At 45.1% G+C, this 22,845-nt stretch overlaps 1 protein-coding gene across 1 annotated transcript in view; it reads left to right on the top strand.

Annotated features, from left to right (window-relative positions):
- The window catches only part of LOC121537217 (membrane-associated guanylate kinase, WW and PDZ domain-containing protein 3-like), a 46,384-nt gene that overhangs the window by 1,207 nt on the left and 22,332 nt on the right, over nucleotides 1-22,845 (top strand). The window contains exons 2-7 of the mRNA XM_041844906.2: nucleotides 1,351-1,467; nucleotides 14,967-15,086; nucleotides 19,287-19,490; nucleotides 20,344-20,530; nucleotides 20,830-20,906; nucleotides 21,782-21,949. Coding sequence (XP_041700840.1) covers nucleotides 1,351-1,467; nucleotides 14,967-15,086; nucleotides 19,287-19,490; nucleotides 20,344-20,530; nucleotides 20,830-20,906; nucleotides 21,782-21,949 — 873 coding nt within the window. The remainder of the gene's footprint in view (nucleotides 1-1,350; nucleotides 1,468-14,966; nucleotides 15,087-19,286; nucleotides 19,491-20,343; nucleotides 20,531-20,829; nucleotides 20,907-21,781; nucleotides 21,950-22,845) is intronic.

Genomic DNA, 22,845 nt, shown 5'->3' with positions numbered 1-22,845 from the left:
CCTCCCACTATTCCTCCTCCTCTGCGTACTCCTCCACCTTCTCCTCCTACACAATTCAGGCCGTCAGGGACACTATTGTGTTGTCAGGCTTTATACCGCTAATGATATGATGTGAGAGTAAATAAGTGTGGCAAATGATCCCTCCATTATATCTGCCTGAAACAAGAGGATTAAAGGGCTTGTACCAACACTGTTCATGTTTTGACAGACAGACACTATCATTACTGTTTATGACAACCTTGAGAGCTGAAGTACAGTGTAGGGAAACACTTTGCTTAATTGATATGTGGCATGTTGTGTTGTGGAGAAGCATTGGTCATGGATGTGCATCATTCTGTTGTTTCTGTGAAAACAACATGGCTCTTTGAAAGCAAACACTCTAGTTCATTTTACTTACAGTATATGCCACATCATTAGTCTGATGTAGTTTTTATATTCATAATAAATCACAATGCTGGACAGCTGTTACACAATGCCAACAAAAGCCTCTCATTATTACTCCCAGAAAGCTGCACGTCATACTGACCATATGTGGCGGGTCATGCGTGTGTGTAGGAGACTGCCTGTGCTAATAAAGTTTTATTACGTTTCAATAGCAGCACAGCAGATTAAATCTGCACTCATATCTGGGCCAGACTAGAGTACAGGACACTGTACCAGAGACGGGGTGGGGAGCTGCAGCAGCAGGAGCAGGGTAGTCGTCCGTCAGTGTGACAAGCAGGAAGACGTACTCAGGTCATCCATAACACCAACTGACCTGTCATCAGAGGCCATAAAGCACTTCAGATTAAATTAATAGATCAGAGAGGGGAATAAGTGCCTGAACCACACTGTTGTGTTTCATAGCACTGCCTATGTTATTACTTTATGCATGAGAGGCTGGGAAATGCCATATTATGCACTCTGGATGGCTGATAAAGTGTTTAGAAGGAGATGTACACTCTTAGAAAAAAGGGTTCCAAAAGGGTTCTTCGGCTGTCCCCATCAAATAACCCTTTTTGGTTCCACATAGAAACCTGTTTGGGTTCCATGTAGAACCCTCTGTGGAAAGGGTCCTACATGTTAGGTTCCCTTTAGGTTCTAGAACCATTTTAGGTTCTAGATAGCTCCTTTTTTTTTCTAAGAGTGTATAGTGTATTAGTTATGGGTAGGAATGATATAGGGGTAAATCAAACCTACTGTAGCGATAGTCTCATTTTTATCTGGGAATGTCACTCTCCTTTTGACGGGGTATACAAATATTTAGACAATTCATCAGTTTTTGACTGTTGAGCTGATATTGCAATTTCTTTCTGTCTGTCTTCGTCTCCCCCCCCTTTATTTTCTCTCTCTCCTCTCTCTCCCTCTCAGGCTCCGTATTGTGTAAGGAGCTCAGGTTGTATCTGAGTAAGTGTTTTACTCCAGGATCCATGGACAGCCAGCTTCAGCAGGTCATCCGGGAGAACCTCTACCTCCGAGCCGTGCCATGTAAGTCCCATGTAGCTATGCCCTCTCCCTCTAGCTGTGCCCCGTTACGGTCCCCTGTTGCTGTAACCTGTAAATCCCCTTTAAGTCCCTTGCAGCTATGCCTTCTAAATAGTTGTAAGTCCCCTAGCTGTGCCCCTGTATCTGTACCCTGTAAGTCCCCTTTTAGCTGTAACATGTAAGTCAATTATAGGTTTCCATTTAAAAATGGAAATAGGAATTCGTATCAGGATGCACATTACATATGCTGGACATCACGTCTCAACATTTAAACACGTCAACAAGTTCCTTATCTAACACATTAATTTAGATTCAGCGAAAACCTACATGGCTTTCACCACGAGAACAGTTTTAATTGGTGTGCAATCACAATCAGAGCCCAGGGAAGCTGTTTTTGCCACATCTGTGTGACAATGTATGCAAATAGGAGATGTGTTGTGTAGATTTCAAAATTTCACCCTGGCTTCATCAGCCAAACATTACAAGTTTAGGTGATAAAAACATTTCCATGGCAACTGTCTGTATTGTTACACTGTTAGCTTTATCCGGAGTGGCAGTTTCTCCCCTTCGCTTAGAATACTCTCTGGCCTGTATTGGTGGTCTTCATTTTATGCTATTTCACAGAGATGCATGTCTGGTCTCTCCTTGTTTGGTAACATATTCCCTTTTCTCTTTATTTCGGATGTGTAATCTATTTTTACCCTTAAAGTTATCTAAAACATTTGACAAAGTCTCTTGGGTATATAGTATAGAGCATCTGTTGCTGTCTTAATAATCCTTTCTCTAAGGGCCAGAATGATGTTACAGTGAGAGTGGACTGGAAAGGACTATGGTGTGGATTTCTGTGAAGTGACTGGTGTAATATCTGTCTGATAGGTTTGGCTTGTGTCATGTTGTCTCTCTTACACAGTCCTTAGTCTGCCTGGCGGGCTGGGCACAGACCACCCTGGCCAGCCCAGCAGCGATGGGGAGTTTGCCGCAAATCTCTCGTTTAGCCAGGAAGTAGGTCATGTGGAACAGTCTGCCAGACCAGTCAGCCCTTCGACTACGTGTCTCTCTGATTCGTTGAAAGTGCAAGGCGCAGGTGACAACTCCCAAGAATACGTAAGAAAACAACAAGACATTCTGTGTCTTTGAGCTTTGAACACCGTCACATAAAACAGGCACACAGGCACACATATTCTCCAAACCATTTTACATAACAATTCCATTTATCCAGTTTGTAATTAGCTAGATGAGGGTGGAGGATGATGGATCAGTTTGATCTTAGTCTGTAAATGTTTTGCATCTGTACTATAAATATACTCAGCATTTATGGTGGTAGAGCCGGGTGGAGATAGACTTGTGACACAACTTCCTGCCTGGCTCTGTAAATTGGAGTAACATTGAGGCAGCAAGCTCAGCCCGTGGTTGTGTAATCCTCTGATCTGCAGGAGATGAATGACACAGTAATAAGATGCTTCTGCTGCTCTCCCTCCTAACACAGACAAACACTGTAACAACTTTTAAACCCATCCAAGTTTGCTCACTTGCAAAAACACAAGTAACAAGTCAACTCAAATGACACTCTGTTATTGGACCTTATACTTATTGTTTGTTTTGTTTTTCATGGTGGAAGAAGACATAGTGCATGTGGCTAAAACTTCAGCCTATGGAGTAGAGCGCAACAGTGGCTCAGTGTCACCCCCTTCAGGAGCTATGTTCCTCCTAACATTCCATTATTTATACAAACCTAAAACTATTTAGTTAAATGAAGCTAATTACCAACTGTAGATCACAGACTGGAGTGAATGGTGTGTAAACGTAGTCAGCTCTGAAAGCCTCTTATCTACTCCATTAGGCCTGGTTTACTGTCTCATATCAAAATGTTTTTAAGATGAGGTGGCAAATCTTGGCTAAACTGACAGTTAGCTACAACAGTGGGCTTATAGGGTGAAGTCGCATTATATTATATTCAAATTTGATGTCTTGCCTTTTCAAATAAGTGGCTCATGTTTGTAATATTTTTTTTAAGATATGCTAAATAAATGTGTTAATTTCTATTTGAACAGTGAAGTGAGTGTGTGGATATCATCAGTGTATTGAATTTGTATTCTGTTCATAGGGGACCTGAAAAATAATTGATGTGCATTTTGCTTTGAAAGTATCTCAATCCCCTCACCATTTAAAACATACTGTGTCCTCTACTCTGCATTCTGTTGCCACTGGCAAGGAAAATGTTTACATAGTGACTCTCATAAGAGCATGACATGAAAAATTTAAATGCTAAACAGAATTAAGTAAATGCAGGTCATTTATCAATAATTTAGCGGCAGAATTAAATTAAAAGCAGGCATGCGGTCGTGCCGGGGGGAGGGTGGGCAGTAGACAGCTGGCTACCTAATGTCTCTATGGGTTGTTATGACACCGACACAACATTATCATGATTCATTTGGGAACTAGATGCTGTATGATGCGCTCTTCTAGGAACTGTTTGTATTATGCCTTTGTCCTCCAACCCCCCACCCCTAGTGGCATCATCAGTGCATTGGTATATGGTATCTGCCCTTGACCTTACATAGGATGATTCAAAGTCAGGGAAGACCTCCATGAATTCTAAATGACTCAGAGATTGAAAAAAAAGCCATTGTACCGGATTATTTACGTTATTTTCCATTTAGTTACGTTGGCCAGTGATGGCGAGTTCTGGTGTTGATAAGAAGCTGTTTAATTACCCCTCTACTCAAATCACTCCTCCTATCTCTCTCCCTCTCTCTGCCTGTCTCCCTGGTCCAGTGGGATCAGTGGGGGGCCTGAGGGGAGACGCATGGAGAAATATGTCAATAATTCCAGCTATCTCCTGCTGACATGTCCTATATATCTCAGAGGAGGGCATGGGTAATGAGTCCCAGCCCCATCCTTCACACACACACACACACACACACACACACACACACACACACACACACTTTTGCTATCAGATTTGCTATCTGAATTTTTCATTAGAGACAGAGCCTCATCTTCTGTTGCTGATTGGGACGTATTTAACAGGCTCTCAGGGTATAAAGAGGATAGGTGTGTGTGTGTGTCTGTCTGTCTGTGTGTGCTCTCTCCTGTGTGTCATTGTAGTGTGGAGTGCTGTGCCCTCCCTGATGGTGAGACAGCAGTGCATTAATCATATGTTTTATGGAGTAACTGGGTTTGTCCTCCTACTGGCCCCACTCTGCCATGATATGTGTGTTCCTCCAGAAGGACAAGGAAAAGGACAAGGATTTGACCTTCGCTTGCTGTTTGGACAGTAGCGATGTGTGGGTAATATCACTGGGGATGCCAAGCCAGGAAAAAAAGCCATATTACAACCTATGTGTTGTGATAATTGCATTGTTTGTTCTATAACCTGTTCGTTCATATTCCTTGCCTCCGTGATATATAGCCCTAAGGCTGAGACAATAAGAAGACACTGTGGTAGAATAAATTCAACCACACCTTTATTTCATCACAAAACCGGAGAGCAACATCTGTCCACAAAGCATAATGCATGTAACATACAGTTACATGACCTACGGCATGGTCAATCAAGTGAATGTTTCCGACATTTTCAGACTATTAAACAACATTCATTAAGAACCACAGAGAGTTACTGCGAGTTTCAAAGAAAACCGTAGCTGCCTCCACTATTCCAGCACCATTTCAACTTCAACATTTCAACATCATCAAATCACCTATGCTTAGTCGAATACAGTGACAATTAAAAGATACCAAAAACAATTTAGTCCAATCAACGTAAGCTAACTATGATCTGGCTCTCCGTGGTAGACTACTGATTTCTGAGTGTGTGTGTGTGCGTGCAAGTAGAAAAAACATGTTGACTCACCCTACTTGTAGAGAAACGCCAATGCCATCCTCTTCTCGTTCATGTCGCCGAAACGGTCTATGACTCTGTCATACAGTAGGCTACATACTTTTAGTTTTTGTTGTCCTGACTAAAATGCTTGCTCGCTAGCCTAACTTTGTTTCATGGGCAACGATGAGCCTGCTAGTTAACATTAGCTTACTACCTTTTTTTTTTTTTTGTCATTTTAGCAGACGCTCTTATCCAGAGCGACTTACAGTTAGTGAATACATATATATATATATTTTTTTTTAATATATATATTTTTATATAAATACTGGCCCCCCGTGGGAATCGAACCCACAACCCTGGCGTTGCAAACGCCATGCTCTATCAACTGAGCTACACCCCTGCCGGCCATTCCCTCCCCTACCCTGGACGACGCTGGGCCAATTGTGCGCCGCCCATGAGTCTCCCGGTCGCGGCCGGCTGCGACAGAGCCTGGATTCGAACCAGGATCTCTAGTGGCACAGTTAACACTGCGATGCAGTGCCTTAGACCACTGCGCTACATCTACCTACATACTGAACTTCCATCCTCTCAGGCCAGGGGCACAAAGTATGAATTTATGGTTGGATCAGAATCACTGTTATAATCATTGGCCAGGACAGAGAATTAAGTAAAACCACAAGTCCAAATCCCTATCTCCGTCCATGGCTAATTTAGGAAAGGGCCAATTTTTGCTAGCTAGCTAGCCACCGGAGGACAATAACAGAATGAGATGCAACAATATTTTTTTTCTGTCAATTACGTTTGGCTTTTGTTGTGATGTGATTGGTGTGAAGCCAAATCCAAACTAGCTTCCCTTGACACGTTATTTTGGAGCTCCAGGACCATTCACAGTTGAGCTCACTCAGTTTAGCTCAATGCTGATTGGTATTCTCTTCAACTGTTTACCATTTATGTTAGCGATATCTTGATCACTGACGGTGGCAGGCTAATTTAGCCTCCACATTTCCACCCTGTTAGGTTCCACCCTGTTAGGCATATGCACCTAACATGGTGGAACATGCACCTAATAGGGTGAACATTTTGTCAGAAAATAAATTACTTGTGGCAATATTTATTACCATTTACATAATACATTTATATTTTACGTATCCCGAGTGGCGCAGTGGTCTAAGGCTCTGCATCGCAGTGCTAGCTGTGTCACTAGAGATCCTGGTTCGTAGCCGGCCGCGACCGGGAGACCCAAGGGGCGGCGCACAATTGGCCCAGCGTCGTCCAGGGTAGGGGAGGGAATGGCCGGCAGGGATGTAGCTCAGTTGGTAGAGCATGGCATTTGCAACGCCAGGGTTGTGGGTTCGATTCCAGTATAAAAATTTAAAAAATGTATGCACTCACTAACTGTAAGTCGCTCTGGATAAGAGCGTCTGCTAAATGACTAAAATGTAAAATGTTATTATTTTATACTTTTTTTATCAAGGGAGGCCAAATGCTCGCTGGCTTCCCTTGCATTCAATGCTATGGGCGGCAACAATGTCATACTCTTTTTGACCAGACAGCATCAGATAGATGGGCTACACATACAGAGACAGAGGGATGTTGTTTCGTTCGCTCGGATGCTTTCTCCGGTTGTCACGATCGTCAGGGAGAGACCAATGCGCAGCGTTGAAGGTGAACATATTTATATTTATTTAATGATCACACGATCAAAACAACAAACGAAAACGTGACGTCTACGGTTTAAACACAAACCAACACGAACAAGAAACCACAAACACAAAGTGAAAGACAGACAGTTAAATATGGCTCCCAATCAGAGACAACCAGCTGACACTCGTTGCCTCTGATTGGGAGTCACTCAGGCCAACATAGAAATACAAACATAGAATACACATCCTGGCTCAACATAATAGTGTCCCCAGAGCCAGGGCGTGACAGTACCCCCCCCTAAAGGCGCAGACTCCGACCGCGGCAACTAAATACCACAGGGGAGGGACCGGGTGGGCACTCCGCCTTGGCGGCGGATCCGGCTCCGGGCCTGATCCCCACTCCCTCTCCAACCCCCCAAAGTACCCCTGGTCCGGTCTGGCCCCGCTGGCCGGAGCTGGACTGCACACTGATGGAGCGGATTGCTCTAGCTCCGGCGTAACGCATCTGACCGGTGCCGGACCAGGCACCAGTGGAACAGGCACGGGCCGTGCTGGACCGACGACGCACACCACTGGCTTGGTGTGGGGAACAGGCACGGGCCGTGCTGGACTGACGACGCACACCACTGGCTTGGTGTGGGGAACAGGCACGGGCCGTGCTGGACTGACGACGCACACCACTGGCTTGGTGTGGGGAGCAGGAGCGGGCCGGACAGGGCTGACGAAACGCACCACAGACTTGGTGCGGGGAGCAGGAATGGGCCGGACTGGGCTGGCGACGCGCACCACAGACTTGGTGCGGAGAGCAGGAACGGGCCGGACAGGGGTGACGAAACGCACCACAGACTTGGTGCGGGGAGCAGGAATGGGCCGGACTGGGCTGGCGACGCGCACCACAGACTTGGTGCGGAGAGCAGGAACGGGCCGGACAGGGCTGACGAAACGCACCACAGACTTGGTGCGGGGAGCAGGAATGGGCCGAGCCGGGCTGACAAAACGCACCACAGACTTGGTGCGGGGAGCAGGAATGGGCCAAGCCGGGCTGACGAAGCGCACCACTGACTTGGAGCGGGGAGCAGGAACGGGCCGAGCCGGGCTGACGAGACGCATCACAGACTTGGTGCGGGGAGCAGGAATGGGCCGGACTGGGCTGGCGACGCGCACCACAGACTTGGTGCGGAGAGCAGGAACGGGCCGGACAGGGCTGACGAAACGCACCACAGACTTGGTGCGGGGAGCAGGAATGGGCCGAGCCGGGCTGACAAAACGCACCACAGACTTGGTGCGGGGAGCAGGAATGGGCCAAGCCGGGCTGACGAAGCGCACCACTGACTTGGAGCGGGGAGCAGGAACGGGCCGAGCCGGGCTGACGAGACGCATCACAGACTTGGTGCGGGGAGCAGGAATGGGCCGGACTGGGCTGGCGACGCGCACCACAGACTTGGTGCGGAGAGCAGGAACGGGCCGGACAGGGCTGACGAAACGCACCACAGACTTGGTGCGGGGGCAGGAACAGACCCGGACCGTACTGGGGACACACACCACTGGCCCTACACCGGGATCTGGAACGGGCCGGACCGGACTGGTAACACACCCCAGTACCTCTCGCCGTGCCTCTCCACCTTCCATCCCCTCTTCGACCAGTGGCCCCCGTAACCTGGCGGCCTCCTCTGCCAACCCGCTGGACCGCTCTATCGCGGCCTCCTGCTGCCCCGACGTCGTGAGCCCCCCCCTAAAAAATTTCTGGGGTTCTCTCCTCCCCGTGGGCCAGGCCTCTATCGTTCTCGCCCAACTCTCGCTCCTCTGTCTCCAACTCCAGCCATTCTGCTCTTCATTAGGCTTGACCCAGTCGAAACTCTTCCTCCACTGTTCCCAAGTCCATCCACTCTGCTCTTTACAAGGCTGGACCCAGTCGAGGTTGCCACGGAGATCTGCAAGCGATTCCCCAGGCAATGGCTCCTGGACACGCTGCTTGGTCCAGTTTTGGTGGTTTCTTCTGTCACGATAGTCAGGGAGAGACCAATGCGCAGCGTTGAAGGTGAACATATTTATATTTATTTAATGATCACACGATCAAAACAACAAACGAAAACGTGACGTCTACGGTTTAAACACAAACCAACACGAACAAGAAACCACAAACACAAAGTGAAAGACAGACAGTTAAATATGGCTCCCAATCAGAGACAACCAGCTGACACTCGTTGCCTCTGATTGGGAGTCACTCAGGCCAACATAGAAATACAAACATAGAATACACATCCTGGCTCAACATAATAGTGTCCCCAGAGCCAGGGCGTGACACCGGTGAGATACATTCAGCCTCTTGCGAATTGAAGGAAAATTATAAAACACATAGAGATGAAAGATAAATTGTTAAATTAATTATTAATTATAATTATATATTTTCTTTTAAATGTATTGGTCAATCTTTTGGGGAAGCCTGGCTTCCCTTGGCATCCATGAATACACGCCGCTGTGTTTGGAAAGGAATCATTTCAATCAATTTTCAATCAATTTTATTTTATATAGCCCTTCTTACATCAGCTAATATCTCGAAGTGCTGTACAGAAACCCAGCCTAAAACCCCAAACAGCTAGTAATGCAGGTGTAGAAGCACGGTGGCTAGGAAAAACTCCCTAGAAAGGTCAAAACCTAGGAAGAAACCTAGAGAGGAACCAGGCTATGAGGGGTGGCCAGTCCTCTTCTGGCTGTGCCGGGTGGAGATTATAACAGAGCCATGCCAAGATGTTCAAAAATGTTCATAAGTGACAAGCATGGTCAAATAATAATCAGGAATAAATCTCAGTTGGCTTTTCATAGCCGATCATTAAGAGTTGAAAACAGCAGGTCTGGGACAGGTAGGGGTTCCATAACCGCAGGCAGAACAGTTGAAACTGGAATAGCAGCAAGGCCAGGCGGACTGGGGACAGCAAGGTGTCAGCATGCCCGGTAGTCCTGACGTATGGTCCTAGGGCTCAGGTTCTCAGAGAGAAAGAGAGAACGAGAGAATTAGAGAGAGCATACTTAAATTCACACAGGACACTGGATAAAACAGGAGAAGTACTCCAGGTATAACCAACTAACCCCAGCCCCCGACACATAAACTACTGCAGCATAAATACTGGAGGCTGAGACAGGAGCGGTCCGGAGACACTGTGGCCCCATCCGAAGAAACCCCCGGACAGGGCCAAACAGGAAGGATATAACCCCACCCACTCTGCCAAAGCACAGCCCCGCACCACCAGAGGGATATCCTCAACCACCAACTTACAATCCTGAGACAAGGCCGAGTATAGCCCACAGAGGTCTCCACCACAGCACAAACCAAGGGGGGGCGCCAACCCAGACAGGAAGATCACGTCAGTAACTCAACCCACTCAAGTGACGCACCCCTCCTAGGGACGGCATGAAAGAGCACCAGCAAGCCAGTGACTCAGCCCCTGTAACAGGGTTAGAGGCAGAGAACCCCAGTGGAGAGAGGGGAACCGGCCTGGCAGAGACAGCAAGGGCTGTTCGTTGCTCCAGAGCCTTTCCGTTCACCTTCACACTCCTGGGCCAGACTACACTCAATCATATGACCTACTGAAGAGATAAGTCTTCAGTAAAGACTTAAAGGTTGAGACCGAGTCTGCGTCTCTCACATGGGTAGGCAAACTGTTCCATAAAAATGGAGATCTATAGGAGAAAGCCCTGCCTCCCGCTGTTTGCTTAGAAATTCTAGGGACAATTAGGAGGCCTGCGTCTTGTGACCGTAGCGTACGTATTGGTATGTACGGCAGGACCAACTCGGAAAGATAGGTAGGAGCAAGCCCATGTAACGCTTTATAGGTTAACAGTAAAACCTTGAAATCAGCCCTTGCCTTAACAGGAAGCCAGTGTAGGGAAGCTAGCACTGGAGTAATATGATCAAATTTCTTGGTTCTAGTCAGGATTCTAGCAGCCGTATTTAGCACTAACTGAAGTTTATTTAGTGCTTTATCCGGGTAGCCGGAAAGTAGAGCATTGCAGTAGTCTAACCTAGAAGTAACAAATGCATGGATTAATTTTTCTGCATCATTTTTGGACAGAAAATTTCTGATTTTTGCAATGTTACGTAGATGGAAAAAAGCTGTCCTTGAAACAGTCTTGATATGTTCGTCAAAAGAGAGATCAGGGTCAAGAGTAACGCCGAGGTCCTTCACAGTTTTATTTGAGACGACTTTACAACCATCAAGATGAATTGTCAGATTTAACAGAAGATCTCTTTGTTTCTTGGGACCTAGAACAAGCATCTCTGTTTTGTCCGAGTTTAAAAGTAGAAAGTTTTCAGCCATCCACTTCCTTATGTCTGAAACACAGGCTTCTAGCGAGGGCAATTTTGGGGCTTCACCATGTTTCATTGAAATGTACAGCTGTGTGTCATCCGCATAGCAGTGAAAGTTAACATTATGTTTTCGAATAACATCCCCAAGAGGTAAAATATATAGTGAAAACAATAGTGGTCCTAAAACGGAACCTTGAGGAACACCGAAATGTACAGTTGATTTGTCGGAGGACAGACCATTCACAGAGACAAACTGATATCTTTCCGACAGGTAAGATCTAAACCAGGCCAGAACTTTGGGTTTCCAGTCTCTCCAAAAGAATGTGGTGATCGATAGTGTCAAAGGCAGCACTAAGGTCTAGTAGCACGAGGACAGATGCAGAGCCTCGGTCTGACGCCATTAAAAGGTCATTTACCACCTTCACAAGTGCAGTCTCAGTGCTATGATGGGGTCTAAAACCAGACTGAAGCATTTCGTATACATTGTTTGTCTTCAGAAAGGCAGTGAGTTGCTGCGCAACAGCTTTTTCTAAAATTTTTGAGAGGAATGGAAGATTCGATATAGGCCGATAGTTTTTTATATTTTCCGGGTCAAGGTTTGGCTTTTTCAAGAGAGGCTTTATCACTGCCACTTTTAGTGAGTTTGGTACACATCCGGTGGATAGAGAGCTGTTTATTATGTTCAACATAGGAGGGCCAAGCACAGGAAGCAGCTCCTTCAGCAGTTTAGTAGGAATAGGATCCAGTATGCAGCTTGAAGGTTTAGAGGCCATGATTATTTTCATCATTGTGTCAAGAGATATAGTACTAAAACACTTAAGTGTCTCTCCCGATCCCAGGCCCTCGCAGAGCGTGCAGATCCAGGACAGCTAAGCCCTGGAGGAATACGCAGATTCAAAGAGGAGTCCGTAATTTGCTTTCTAATGGTCATGATCTTTTCCTCAAAGAAGTTCATGAATTTATTACTGCTGAAGTGAAAGCCATCCTCTCTTGGGGAATGCTGCTTTTAGTTAGCTTTGCAACAGTATCAAAAAGAAATTTTGGATTGTTCTTATTTTCCTCGATTAAGTTGGAAAAGTAGGATGATCGAGCAGCAGTGAGGGCTCTTCGGTACTGCACGGTACTGTCTTTCCAAGCTAGTCGGAAGACTTCCAGTTTGGTGTGGCGCCATTTCCGTTCCAATTTCCTGGAAGCTTGCTTCAAAGCTCGGGTATTTTCTGTATACCAGGGAGCTAGTTTCTTATGACAAATGTTTTTCGTTTTTAGGGGTGCAACTGCTTCTAGGGTATTGCGCAAGGTTAAATTGAGTTCCTCAGTTAAGTGGTTAACTGATTTTTGTCCTCTGACGTCCTTGGGTAGGCAGAAGGAGTCTGGAAGGGCATCAAGGAATTTTTGTGTTGTCTGAGAATTTATAGCACGACTTTTGATGCTCCTTGGTTGGGGTCTGAGCAGATTATTTGTTGCGATTGCAAACGTAATAAAATGGTGGTCCGATAGTCCAGGATTTTGTGGAAAAACATTAAGATCTACAACATTTATTCCATGGGACAAAACTAGGTCCAGAGTATGACTGTGGCAGTGAGTAGGTCCAGAGACATGTTGGACAAAACCCACTGAGTCGATGATGGCTCCGAAAGACTTTTGGAGTGGGTCTGTGGACTTCTCCATGTGAATATTAAAATCACCAAAAATTTGAATATGATCTGCTATGACTACAAGGTCTGATAGGAATTCAGGAAACTCAGAGAGGAACGCTGTATATGGCCCAGGAGGCCTGTAAACAGTAGCTATAAAAAGTGATTGAGTAGGCTGCATAGATTTCATGACTAGAAGCTCAAAAGACGAAAACGCCATTTTTTTTTGTAAATTGAAATTTGCTATCGTAAATGTTAGCAACACCTCCGCCTTTGCGGGATGCACGGGGAATATGGTCACTAGTGTAACCAGGAGGTGAGGCCTCATTTAACACAGCAAATTCATCAGGCTTAAGCCATGTTTCAGTCAGGCCAATCACATCAAGATTATGATCAGTGATTAGTTCATTGACTATGACTGCCTTTGAAGTGAGGGATCTAACATTAAGTAACCCTATTTTGAGATGTGAGGTATCACGATCTCTTTCAATAATGGCAGGAATGGAGGAGGTCTTTATCCTAATAAGATTGCTAAGGTGAACACCGCCATGTTTAGTTTTGCCCAACCTAGGTCGAGGCACAGACACAGTCTCAATGGGTATGGCTGAGCTGACTACACTGACTGTGCTATTGGCAGACTCCACTAAGCTGGCAGGTTGGCTAACAGCCTGCTGCCTGGCCTGCACCCTATTTCACTGTGGGGCTAGAGGAGTTAGAGCCCTATCTATGTTGGTAGATAAGATGAGAGCACCCCTCCAGCTAGGATGGAGTCCGTCCCTCATCAGCAGGTCAGGCTTGATCCTGTTTGTGGGTGAGTCCCAGAAAGAGGGCCAATTATCTACAAATTCTATCTTTTGGGAGGGGCAGAAAACAGTTTTCAACCAGCGATTGAGTGCTGAGACTCTGCTGTAGAGCTCGTCACTCCCCCTAACTGGGAGGGGGCCAGAGACAATTACTCGATGCCGACACATCTTTCTAGCTAATTTACACGCTGAAGCTATGTTGCACTTGGTGACCTCTGACTGTTTCATCCTAACATCGTTGGTGCCGACGTGGATAACAATATCTCTATACTCTCTACACTCGCCAGTTTTAGCTTTAGCCAGCACCATCTTTAGATTAGCCTTAACGTCGGTAGCCCTGCCCCCTGGTAAACAGTGTATGATCGCTGGGTGATTCGTTTTAAGTCTAATACTGCGGGTAATGGAGTCGCCAATGACTAGGGTTTTCAATTTGTCAGAGCTAATGGTGGGAGCCTTCGGCGTCTCAGACCCCGTAACGGGAGGAGTAGAGACAAGAGAAGACTCAGACTCAGACTCCGACTCGCTACATAATGGGGAAAACCGGTTGAAGTTTCTGTGCACGGTATTAAAGTATTTTCCAAAGCCATGAGAAAGTTATCTTACTTTAGGCGATCGTTCTCCTGTATATTATGAGTACAGCGACTGCAATTAGAAGACATCATGTTAATGTTACTACTTAGCTTCGGCTGTTGAAGATGTTGACGAACCATGTCCAGATAAAGCGTCCGGAGTGAAAAAGTTGAATGAGGGAAAAAAGTTGCGATGGAAAAAAGGAAAATAAAGTAAAGTAAAGTTGGCAGCAAAAACGCACAGGAAAATGACTCTTCTGTCTCGGGATAAAACGTCCGGGGTGAAAAAGTTTAACGAAAAAAGATGAGTGAGGACAAAACTAAAAAGTTGGTAAATGTGTTGAACACAGAGATTGATTAAACGTTTATTAAAAGTAAAACGTGAATAGTTTGGCAGGTAGCCAAGTAGCAGCAAACAGCATTTCAGACTCAGGCCTGTTTAGAAAGGTTTACAAGCAAATTGCACTCATGCTGACAAGTAACATGTAACTCAAAAATAAGCGTTGATTTAATAATGAACCTACCTCCCTTTCATCTCTATGAAATAATATGAAATGCTGGAGTCTACATATCCTAGTTGCAAATGCTATATACAGTATCAGTTTCAATACTTTGTTTAATTTCATTAGGAGTATATTAATGTATTAGGTTGTAACAGTGAACTGTGGAGACAGACTGGGGTGTGTAACGCTCTGTTCGTCTGTTGTCTCCTACCCCTCTCCAGGCACGACCAGATTGCCCCGTGATGGGGAGATATCAGGGGTGGACTACAACTTTGTCTCCATAGAAGAATTCTTCTCTCTGGAGGAGTCAGCAGCGCTGCTGGAGAGCGGCAAGTTCAAAGGTGAGCAGCGAAGAGGCCCAGGTTGGTATTCATTCACTCAGTCATCTCTCTCTGGCCCCAACTGCATTGTCATTTCACAGACATTCTTTCATGATCAATGCACTACAGGTTGTATATTGCAGATAGATAATGATGATAGTTTATATACAGTATAGGGGTAGAGTACTAACCCACAAACCAATACACACAGCCTCACTTACCAGGCAGTCTCATGGCTGGTGAATGTCACTCAAATAAATCAAATTAAATGTTATTTGTCACATGCTTCGGATACAACAAGTGTAGACTAACAGTGAAATGCTTACTTACGGGCCCTTCCCAACAATGCAGAGAGAAAAATATAAAAATAATAACACAAGGAATAAATATACAATGAGTAACCATAACTTGGCTTACACGTCCCAGTACCGAGTCGATGTTCAGGGGTACGAGGTAATTGAGGTAGATATGTACATATAGGTAGGGGTAAAGTGACTAGGCAACAGGATAGATGATAAACAGTAGCAGCAGAGTATTTGATGAGTCAAAAGAGTTAGTGCAAAAAGGGTCAATCTACAGTTGAAGTCGAAAGTTTACATACACTTAGGTTGGAGTCATTAAAACTCGTTTTTCAACCACTCCACAAATTTCTTGTTAACAAACTATAGTTTTGGCAAGTCGGTTAGGACATCTACTTTGTGCATGACACAAGTAATTTTTCCAACAATTGTTTACAGACAGATTATTTCACTTATAAATCACTGTATCACAATTCCAGTGGGTCAGAAGTGTACATATACTAAGTTGACTGTGCCTTTAAACAGCTTGGAAAATTCCAGAAAATGATGTCATGGCTTTAGAAGCTTCTGATAGGCTAATTGACCTAATTTGAGTCAATTGGAGGTGTACCTGTGGATGTATTTCAAGGCCTACCTTCAAACTCAGTGCCTCTTTGCTTGACATCATGGGAAAATCAAAAGAAATCAGCCAAAAATGTTAGACCTCCACAAGTCTAGTTCATCCTTGGGAGCAATTTCCAAACGCCTGAAGGTACCACGTTCATCTGTACAAACAATAGTACGCAAATATAAATACCATGGGACCACGCAGCCGTCATACCGCTCAGGAAGGAGAGGCGTTCTGTCTCCTAGAGATGAAAAGTGCAAATCAATCCCAGAACAACAGCAAAGGACCTTGTGAAGATGCTGGAGGATACAGGTACAAAAGTATCTATATCCACAGTAAAACGAGTCCTATATCGACATAACCTGAAAGGCCGCTCAGCAAGGAAGAAGCCACTGCTCCAAAACCGCCATTAAAAAGCCAGACTATGGTTTGCAACTGCACATGGGGACAAAGATCGTACTTTTTGGAGAAATGTCCTCTGGTCTGATGAAACAAAAATAGAACTGTTTGGCCATAATGACCATCGTTATGTTTGGAGGAAAAAGGCGTGGCTTGCAAGCCGAAGAACACCATCCCAACCGTGAAGCACAGGGGTGGCAGCATCATGCTGTGGGGGTGCTTTGCTGCAAGAGGGACTGGTGCACTTCACAAAATAGATGGCATCATGAGGAAGTAAAATTATGTGGATATATTGAAGCAACATCTCAAGACATCAGTCAGGAAGTTAAAGCTTGGTCGCAAATGGGTCTTCCAAATGGTCAATGACCCCAAGCATACTTCCAAAGTTGTGGCAAAATGGCTTAAGGACAACAAAGTCAAGGTATTGGAGTGGCCATCACAAAGCCCTGACCTCAATCCTATAGAAAATGTGTGGGCAGAACTGAAAAAGCGTGTGCGAGCAAGGAGGCCTACAAACCTGACTCAGTTACACCAGCTCTGTCAGGAGGAATGGGCCAAAATTCACCCAACTTATTGTGGGAAGCTTGTGGAAGGCTACCCGAAACGTTTGACCCAAGTTAAACAATTTAAAGGCAATGCTACCAAATACTAATTGACTGTATGTAAACTTCTGACCCACTGGGAATGTGATTAAATATATAAAAGCTGAAATAAATCCTTCTCTCTACTATTATTGACATTTCACATTCTTAAAATAAAGTGGTGATCCTAACTGACCTAAGACAGGGAATGTTTACTAGGATTAAATGTCAGGAATTGTGAAAAACTGAGTTTAAATGTAGTTGGCTAAGGTGTATGTAAACTTCCGACTTCAACTGTAGATAGTCCAGGTAGCTATTTGGTTAGCAATTTTGCACTCTTATGGCTTGGCAGTTAAAGCTGTTCAGGGTCCTTTTGGTTCCAGATTTGGTGCATCGGTACTGCTTGCCATGCGGTAGCAGAGAGAACAGTCTATGACTTGGGGGCTGGCGTCTTTGACAATTTTTAGGGCCTTCCTCTGACTCCATCTGGTATAGAAGTCCTGGATGGCAGGTAGCTAGGCCCCTGTGATGTACTGGTCCGTACGCACTACCCTCTGTAGTGCCTTGCAGTCGGATGCCAAGCAGTTGCCATACCAAGCGCTGATGCAGCCAATCAAGACGCTCTCAATGCTGCAGCTGTACAACCTTTTGAGGATCTGTGGGCCCATGCCAAATATTTTCAGCCTCCTGAGGGGGAAGAAGCATTGTCATGCCTTCTTCACGACTGTGTTGGTGTGTTTGGACCATGTTAATTCCTTAGTGATGTGGACACCAAGGAACTTGAAGCTCACGACCCTCTCCACTACAGCCCTGTCGATGTGGATGGGGGCGTGCTTGGCCCTCCATTTCCTATAGTCCACAATCAGCTCCTTTGTTTTGCCCACGTTGAGGGAGAGGTTGTTGTCCTGCCACCACACTGCCAGGTCACTGACCTCCTCTGTATAGGCAGTCTCATCATTGTCGGTGATCAGGCCTACCACTGCCTTGTCGTCAGCAAACTTAATGATGGTGTTGGAGTCGTGTGCGGCCATGCAGTCGTGGGTGAACAGGGAGTACAGGAAGGGAATAAGCACGCATCCCTGAGGGGCCCCCGTGTTGAGGGTCAATGTGGCGGATGTGTTGTTGCTTACCCTCACCACCTGGGGGAAGCCCGTCAGGAAGTCCATGATCCAGTTGCAGAGGGAGGTGGTCAGTCCCAGGGTCCTGAGCTGTTGGGGCGGTTTGCGAATTGGAGTGGGTCCAGGGTGTCTGGGATGATAGTGTTGATGTGAGCCATGCCCAGCCTTTCAAAGCATTACATGGCTACCGATGTGAGTGCTGCGGGGCAATAGTTATTTAGACAGGTTACCTTGGCGTTCTTGGGCACAGGGACTATGGTGGTCTACTTGAAACATGTACGTATTACAGACTGGGTCAGGGAGAGGTTGAAAATGTCAGTGTAGACACCCGCCAGCTGGTCAGCGCATACTCTTAGTACGCGTCCTGGTAATACATCTGGCCCCGTGGCCTTGTGAATGTTGACATGTTTAAAGGTCTTACTCAGGAGAGCGAGATCACACAGTCGTCCGGAACTGCTGGTGCTCTCATGCATGGTAGATATAAAGATTTTCTCAGAGGAAGCCTTATTATTTCCATGTAGTTAATGACACCAGGTCTTTTACAGGTTTCATTCTCTCCACCCCAGGAGGGTTAGAGTTAGACTGCTCTCTCTGATTAAAAAGGCACCCCCGGATTAGTATATATAATTCATAAGAGTTTAATGGTTGCAATAAATGCCATCTTCACCTTGCCTCGCATGTGACATTGGCGGACGTACGGCTTCTAGAATCAGGCATCGGCAAGGCTGCAGTGGAGTTGTTGTACTTGACGAGTACAACATCAGTCTAATGTTTCTTCTTACCCTGATCTGACTGCACAAGCTGGAGGAATACAGTTAAGTAATTTGATTTGTACTATAGCTGCCACAACAGAAGGATAGAATTGAAGGAGAAAATAGAGTAGACTTTACTGATCCTAAGTGTGGATGGTAATCAATGTGATGTATGCACTGCACTGGAACACTTCCATCATAATATCTAGGATTTACTGTATTTTCTAGATTTCGTATAATGATAGCCATTTCAAATGTGTGTTTGGGATCTCCATCTCTACTTTGAATTGCTTTCTGATTGCTTTACCTCTTACCCTTTTCAGAATCATATATTTTATTTATTTTTTCCCCATTCTTTCTTGGCACTAAGGACCAACACTACCAATATGATTTTAACAATAACGTTGTGGCTTATTCACTCACTTTCTCTTACACCTCCTCCTCCTGTCACGTGTTCTCTCTCAGGGAACTACTACGGCACCCCACGGCCAGTACACATCGGTCCAGAGAGCCCTCCCATCACCTACCAGGAACACCGCAACCTGCTTCGGAACTTCCGGACACGCAGCAAGTTGCTTAGCAACCTGGAGAAAGCAGCAGAGGAGGAGGAGAACAGCGAGGAGGACTCTGGCCTGTCAGGCAGGTTTACCAAAGACAGGCTGCTCCCCCGTAAGACTATATGGGTGACCAATTTACTACAGTCATATATAGTGTTAATACATATTAGTAGTAGCAGTCATAGTAAGCGTAGTGTAAGTAGTAGTAGTAGTAACAGTAGTTGCATTAAATTATTTTAATTTTAAACCTTTTCGTGATTTTAAGTTTCCAAAATGTGTGATTTGTTTCCCACAATTTGTTTTGGCAGGTATGGTGGCCAGTAGCTACTGTAAGAATTGTAAAGACTGTATTGTCCTTCTGTACCTCAGAGTCTTTGATGGCCAAATTAATCAATGATTAGCATGATTAGTATGCTCCTGGCTCTATGTGGGGCTGTGGCCGCATCGATCGCTGGACTTTCTCCAGAGGAGGGTCAAGCTGACCAAAGGCAGGCTGTGTGGCAGGCAGGGAGCAGGGAACTGTCCATGGACCTGACCTGTGCTGCTGAGTCATCTATCGCCTGGCTATGTGGTGCTGAACGGGGTGTTGGCTGGGCTGGCTCTGACTGCAGCTCTGGGTATGCAGCAGGCCACATCCTCCCACGCTTAGTACATTCTAAAGGACAGGAGGGTTAAGCAAAAGCTGTATCCATATACCCTGTACTGTACTGTACTGTACTGTACTGTATGGAATGCATGCCTTGCTTATTTTTATTTTTTTTACACTAGACTCGATGGGTCTGGATTTGGAAATGTGGATTTAAAGCTAGCTTTAAACTAAATTCAGTGTAGACAATTTCCATGATTCCAGAGATTATTCAAGGGTTCTATTTTCACTGAGTGTAGGCTGAGAACAACTATAGTAACCTGTCAAACACTAGTTTTCAGTTACATCATTTTGCCTGTCCTCTTCATTGATGTTTCAGGTGGATCAGCGGGTATCAGCAATGCCCATCCCATCTCCCTGTCCCCCTGCCGGTCAAGAGGGTCCAGTGGGGGGTATGGCAGTGCCATGGAGAACGGCCATGGCAGCACCAGTGCCAGGGTGCCAGCAGTGATGCCTAAAAACTGGGAGGAGGCCTTCAGCAACTCAGGAGAGCCTTTCTACATAGAGTGAGTTAATCAAATCACAATTTATTCAAAGTGCATTTAACAAGGTCACAACACACTTTACAGAAAGAAAGAAAAAAGAAAGTGACTGTTCTATTCTATTCTATTCTGTTCTATTCTGTTCTGTTCTGTTCTATTCTGTGTGGATAGACTGCTGTCTTGAATGTTTTGGTTTGTTTCTGGTCCAGGATTAGTTTCCTCTGTATCTTAAAGGTGTTGACTTGTAAATACTGTTATATAGCATCACCATGGTGGTGGTTGATTGGTGACTTTGAGGTGGCCTGTCTGTCACTCTCTTTTAGCCATTACTCCAAGACGACCAGCTGGCAGGATCCTCGTGCTCAGAGCAGCAGAGAGACGACGCTTGACAAGAATGAATGTGAGCTCTCTCCCACTCTATAATTATGGAAACAGTACTGGAGCTTTTAACCATTGGACTGCCTAATGATGCACTGTATGTTAATAAGACGAGAACTATAGGACCATAGGCACAGTGAGCCTGTTAATAGATTCAAATGAAATGAAATGAGCTTTTAGTAGAATTGAGATACTGTGTAGTGATTAATCCCTAACCCCATAACAGCAAGCCAGGAGGAACCACTGGCACAGGTCTGTTCTGCTGTGGATGACAGAGGCCATGTGTTGGGCATGACACTGACAACCTTCTATCATAATTGTGTCATGTGATTCACAGATAAAACAACCCAATACAACAACGTTTGACCAATATAGCTGATTATAGAAATTAGAGCCCCATCTGCCATAATATCACGTGTAAAGCTGGTCGGAATCTTAGTGGGTTGCATTACACTGTTTTAACCAGCAGGAGGTGATACAGATCAGGCAGAGAGTTTATTTCCTTTTCAAGGGGCTTGAATCTTCTCTGTGGGCCATTATGACAGGGAGGAAAAAAACTTTGTCTGCATGTCTATTTATTTCTAAACGTTTTGCACTAAGTGCCATCTGGCCATGAGTTTGCAGTGTTGTGCGTCTCTTAACTCAGCTCTGAACAGCACATTCTAAGCAGTTCACTCATTCACACACACAGGGTGCAACCTCTCTCTCTGTCTCTCTCTGTCGTTCTCTCAACCTCTTCATGGTGACCTTTATTTCCTCTTTACCTTCCAATTGCACAAACATCTTTGTCTCTCTCCCTCTCTGTTGTAAGCATCTCTCTCTTTGTTTCTTTTCCCTTTTCACTCCTTTCCGTATCTTTTCCCCCTCTCTTTCCATCCCTCCATCTCGTTTTCTCAGTACCAGGGTTCACAGACCAGCCAGGGGAGCTGAAGGGTTTCTATATCCACACGTGCCTCTCTAAAGGTCCGAGAGGGTTTGGTTTCAACATCGTGGGGGGCAGCAGAGCCAGGGAGTTCCTTCAGGTCTACAGTGTCACGCCAGGGGGACCTGGAACTCTCAACACAGGTAGGAGGGAGGGAGGGAGGGGACAATATACCAAGAGATTATTGTCATTTTTGAAAAGTTGTACACTTGTAAATGTATTGAGAAGGTGATTTGAAACAGCACAAATGCATTTTCAAAGTCTTTAATAGTCTTTCCTAGGAATATGTTAGATTTAGCTTCTTTAGGGTATCAGAACTTTGCCAATGTTGACATTACAGTATATTCCTCGTAAATGTAATTGTCAATTAAACAGAAATTAGTCTTGGCCTTATGTTTGTGACAGATTGAACTGTGGATTATTGAGCGTTAAAGCCGGATGTTTTGTAAAGCTCTATATTTATTGGCAATAACATTTTTTTAAAAAGCTATTAGCTACACACTGTTGAATACTTGCAGACTGTGAAAATGGACTCCTGTAAACTCTCTCTCCTCACTGTATTTGACCTGTGTCTGTGTTTTTTAACCTGGTTTAAATGTGTCTTGTTTAGGCAGTTGGAGAATATTCTATCTCTCTTTGTAACTAAACTCAGATATGTCAGTCCACAGAATCACATTGTTGTTGTTGTTGTTGTTACGATACTCACTTGAATGTAAATGCTATATTTAGTACTGTAATACTGTAAAAAGCATGTGACTATAGTTGGTATTATACTGTAGCACTTGCTCATAACTACCAGATAAACTCTCTCTCTCTCTCTCTCTCTCTCTCTCTCTCTCTCTCTCTCTCTCTCTCTCTCTCTCTCTCTCTCTCTCTCTCTCTCTCTCTCTCTCTCTCTCTCTCTCTCTCTCTCTCTCTCCTCACTGGAGCTGGATTATAGTGGTGGGATTTTTCTGTGATCTCTCACAGAGAGTAGATCGCAATCAATCCCTAATCCTAATGGCATGCATGCCATAATCTAGGTATCATCACATCCAGC

This window comes from Coregonus clupeaformis, chromosome 24 (genome assembly GCF_020615455.1).
Source record: "Coregonus clupeaformis isolate EN_2021a chromosome 24, ASM2061545v1, whole genome shotgun sequence".
NCBI classification, from domain to species: Eukaryota; Metazoa; Chordata; class Actinopteri; order Salmoniformes; family Salmonidae; genus Coregonus; species Coregonus clupeaformis.
Note: the sequence above shows the minus strand (reverse complement) of the source record. Positions and strands in the feature narration are given on the sequence as shown.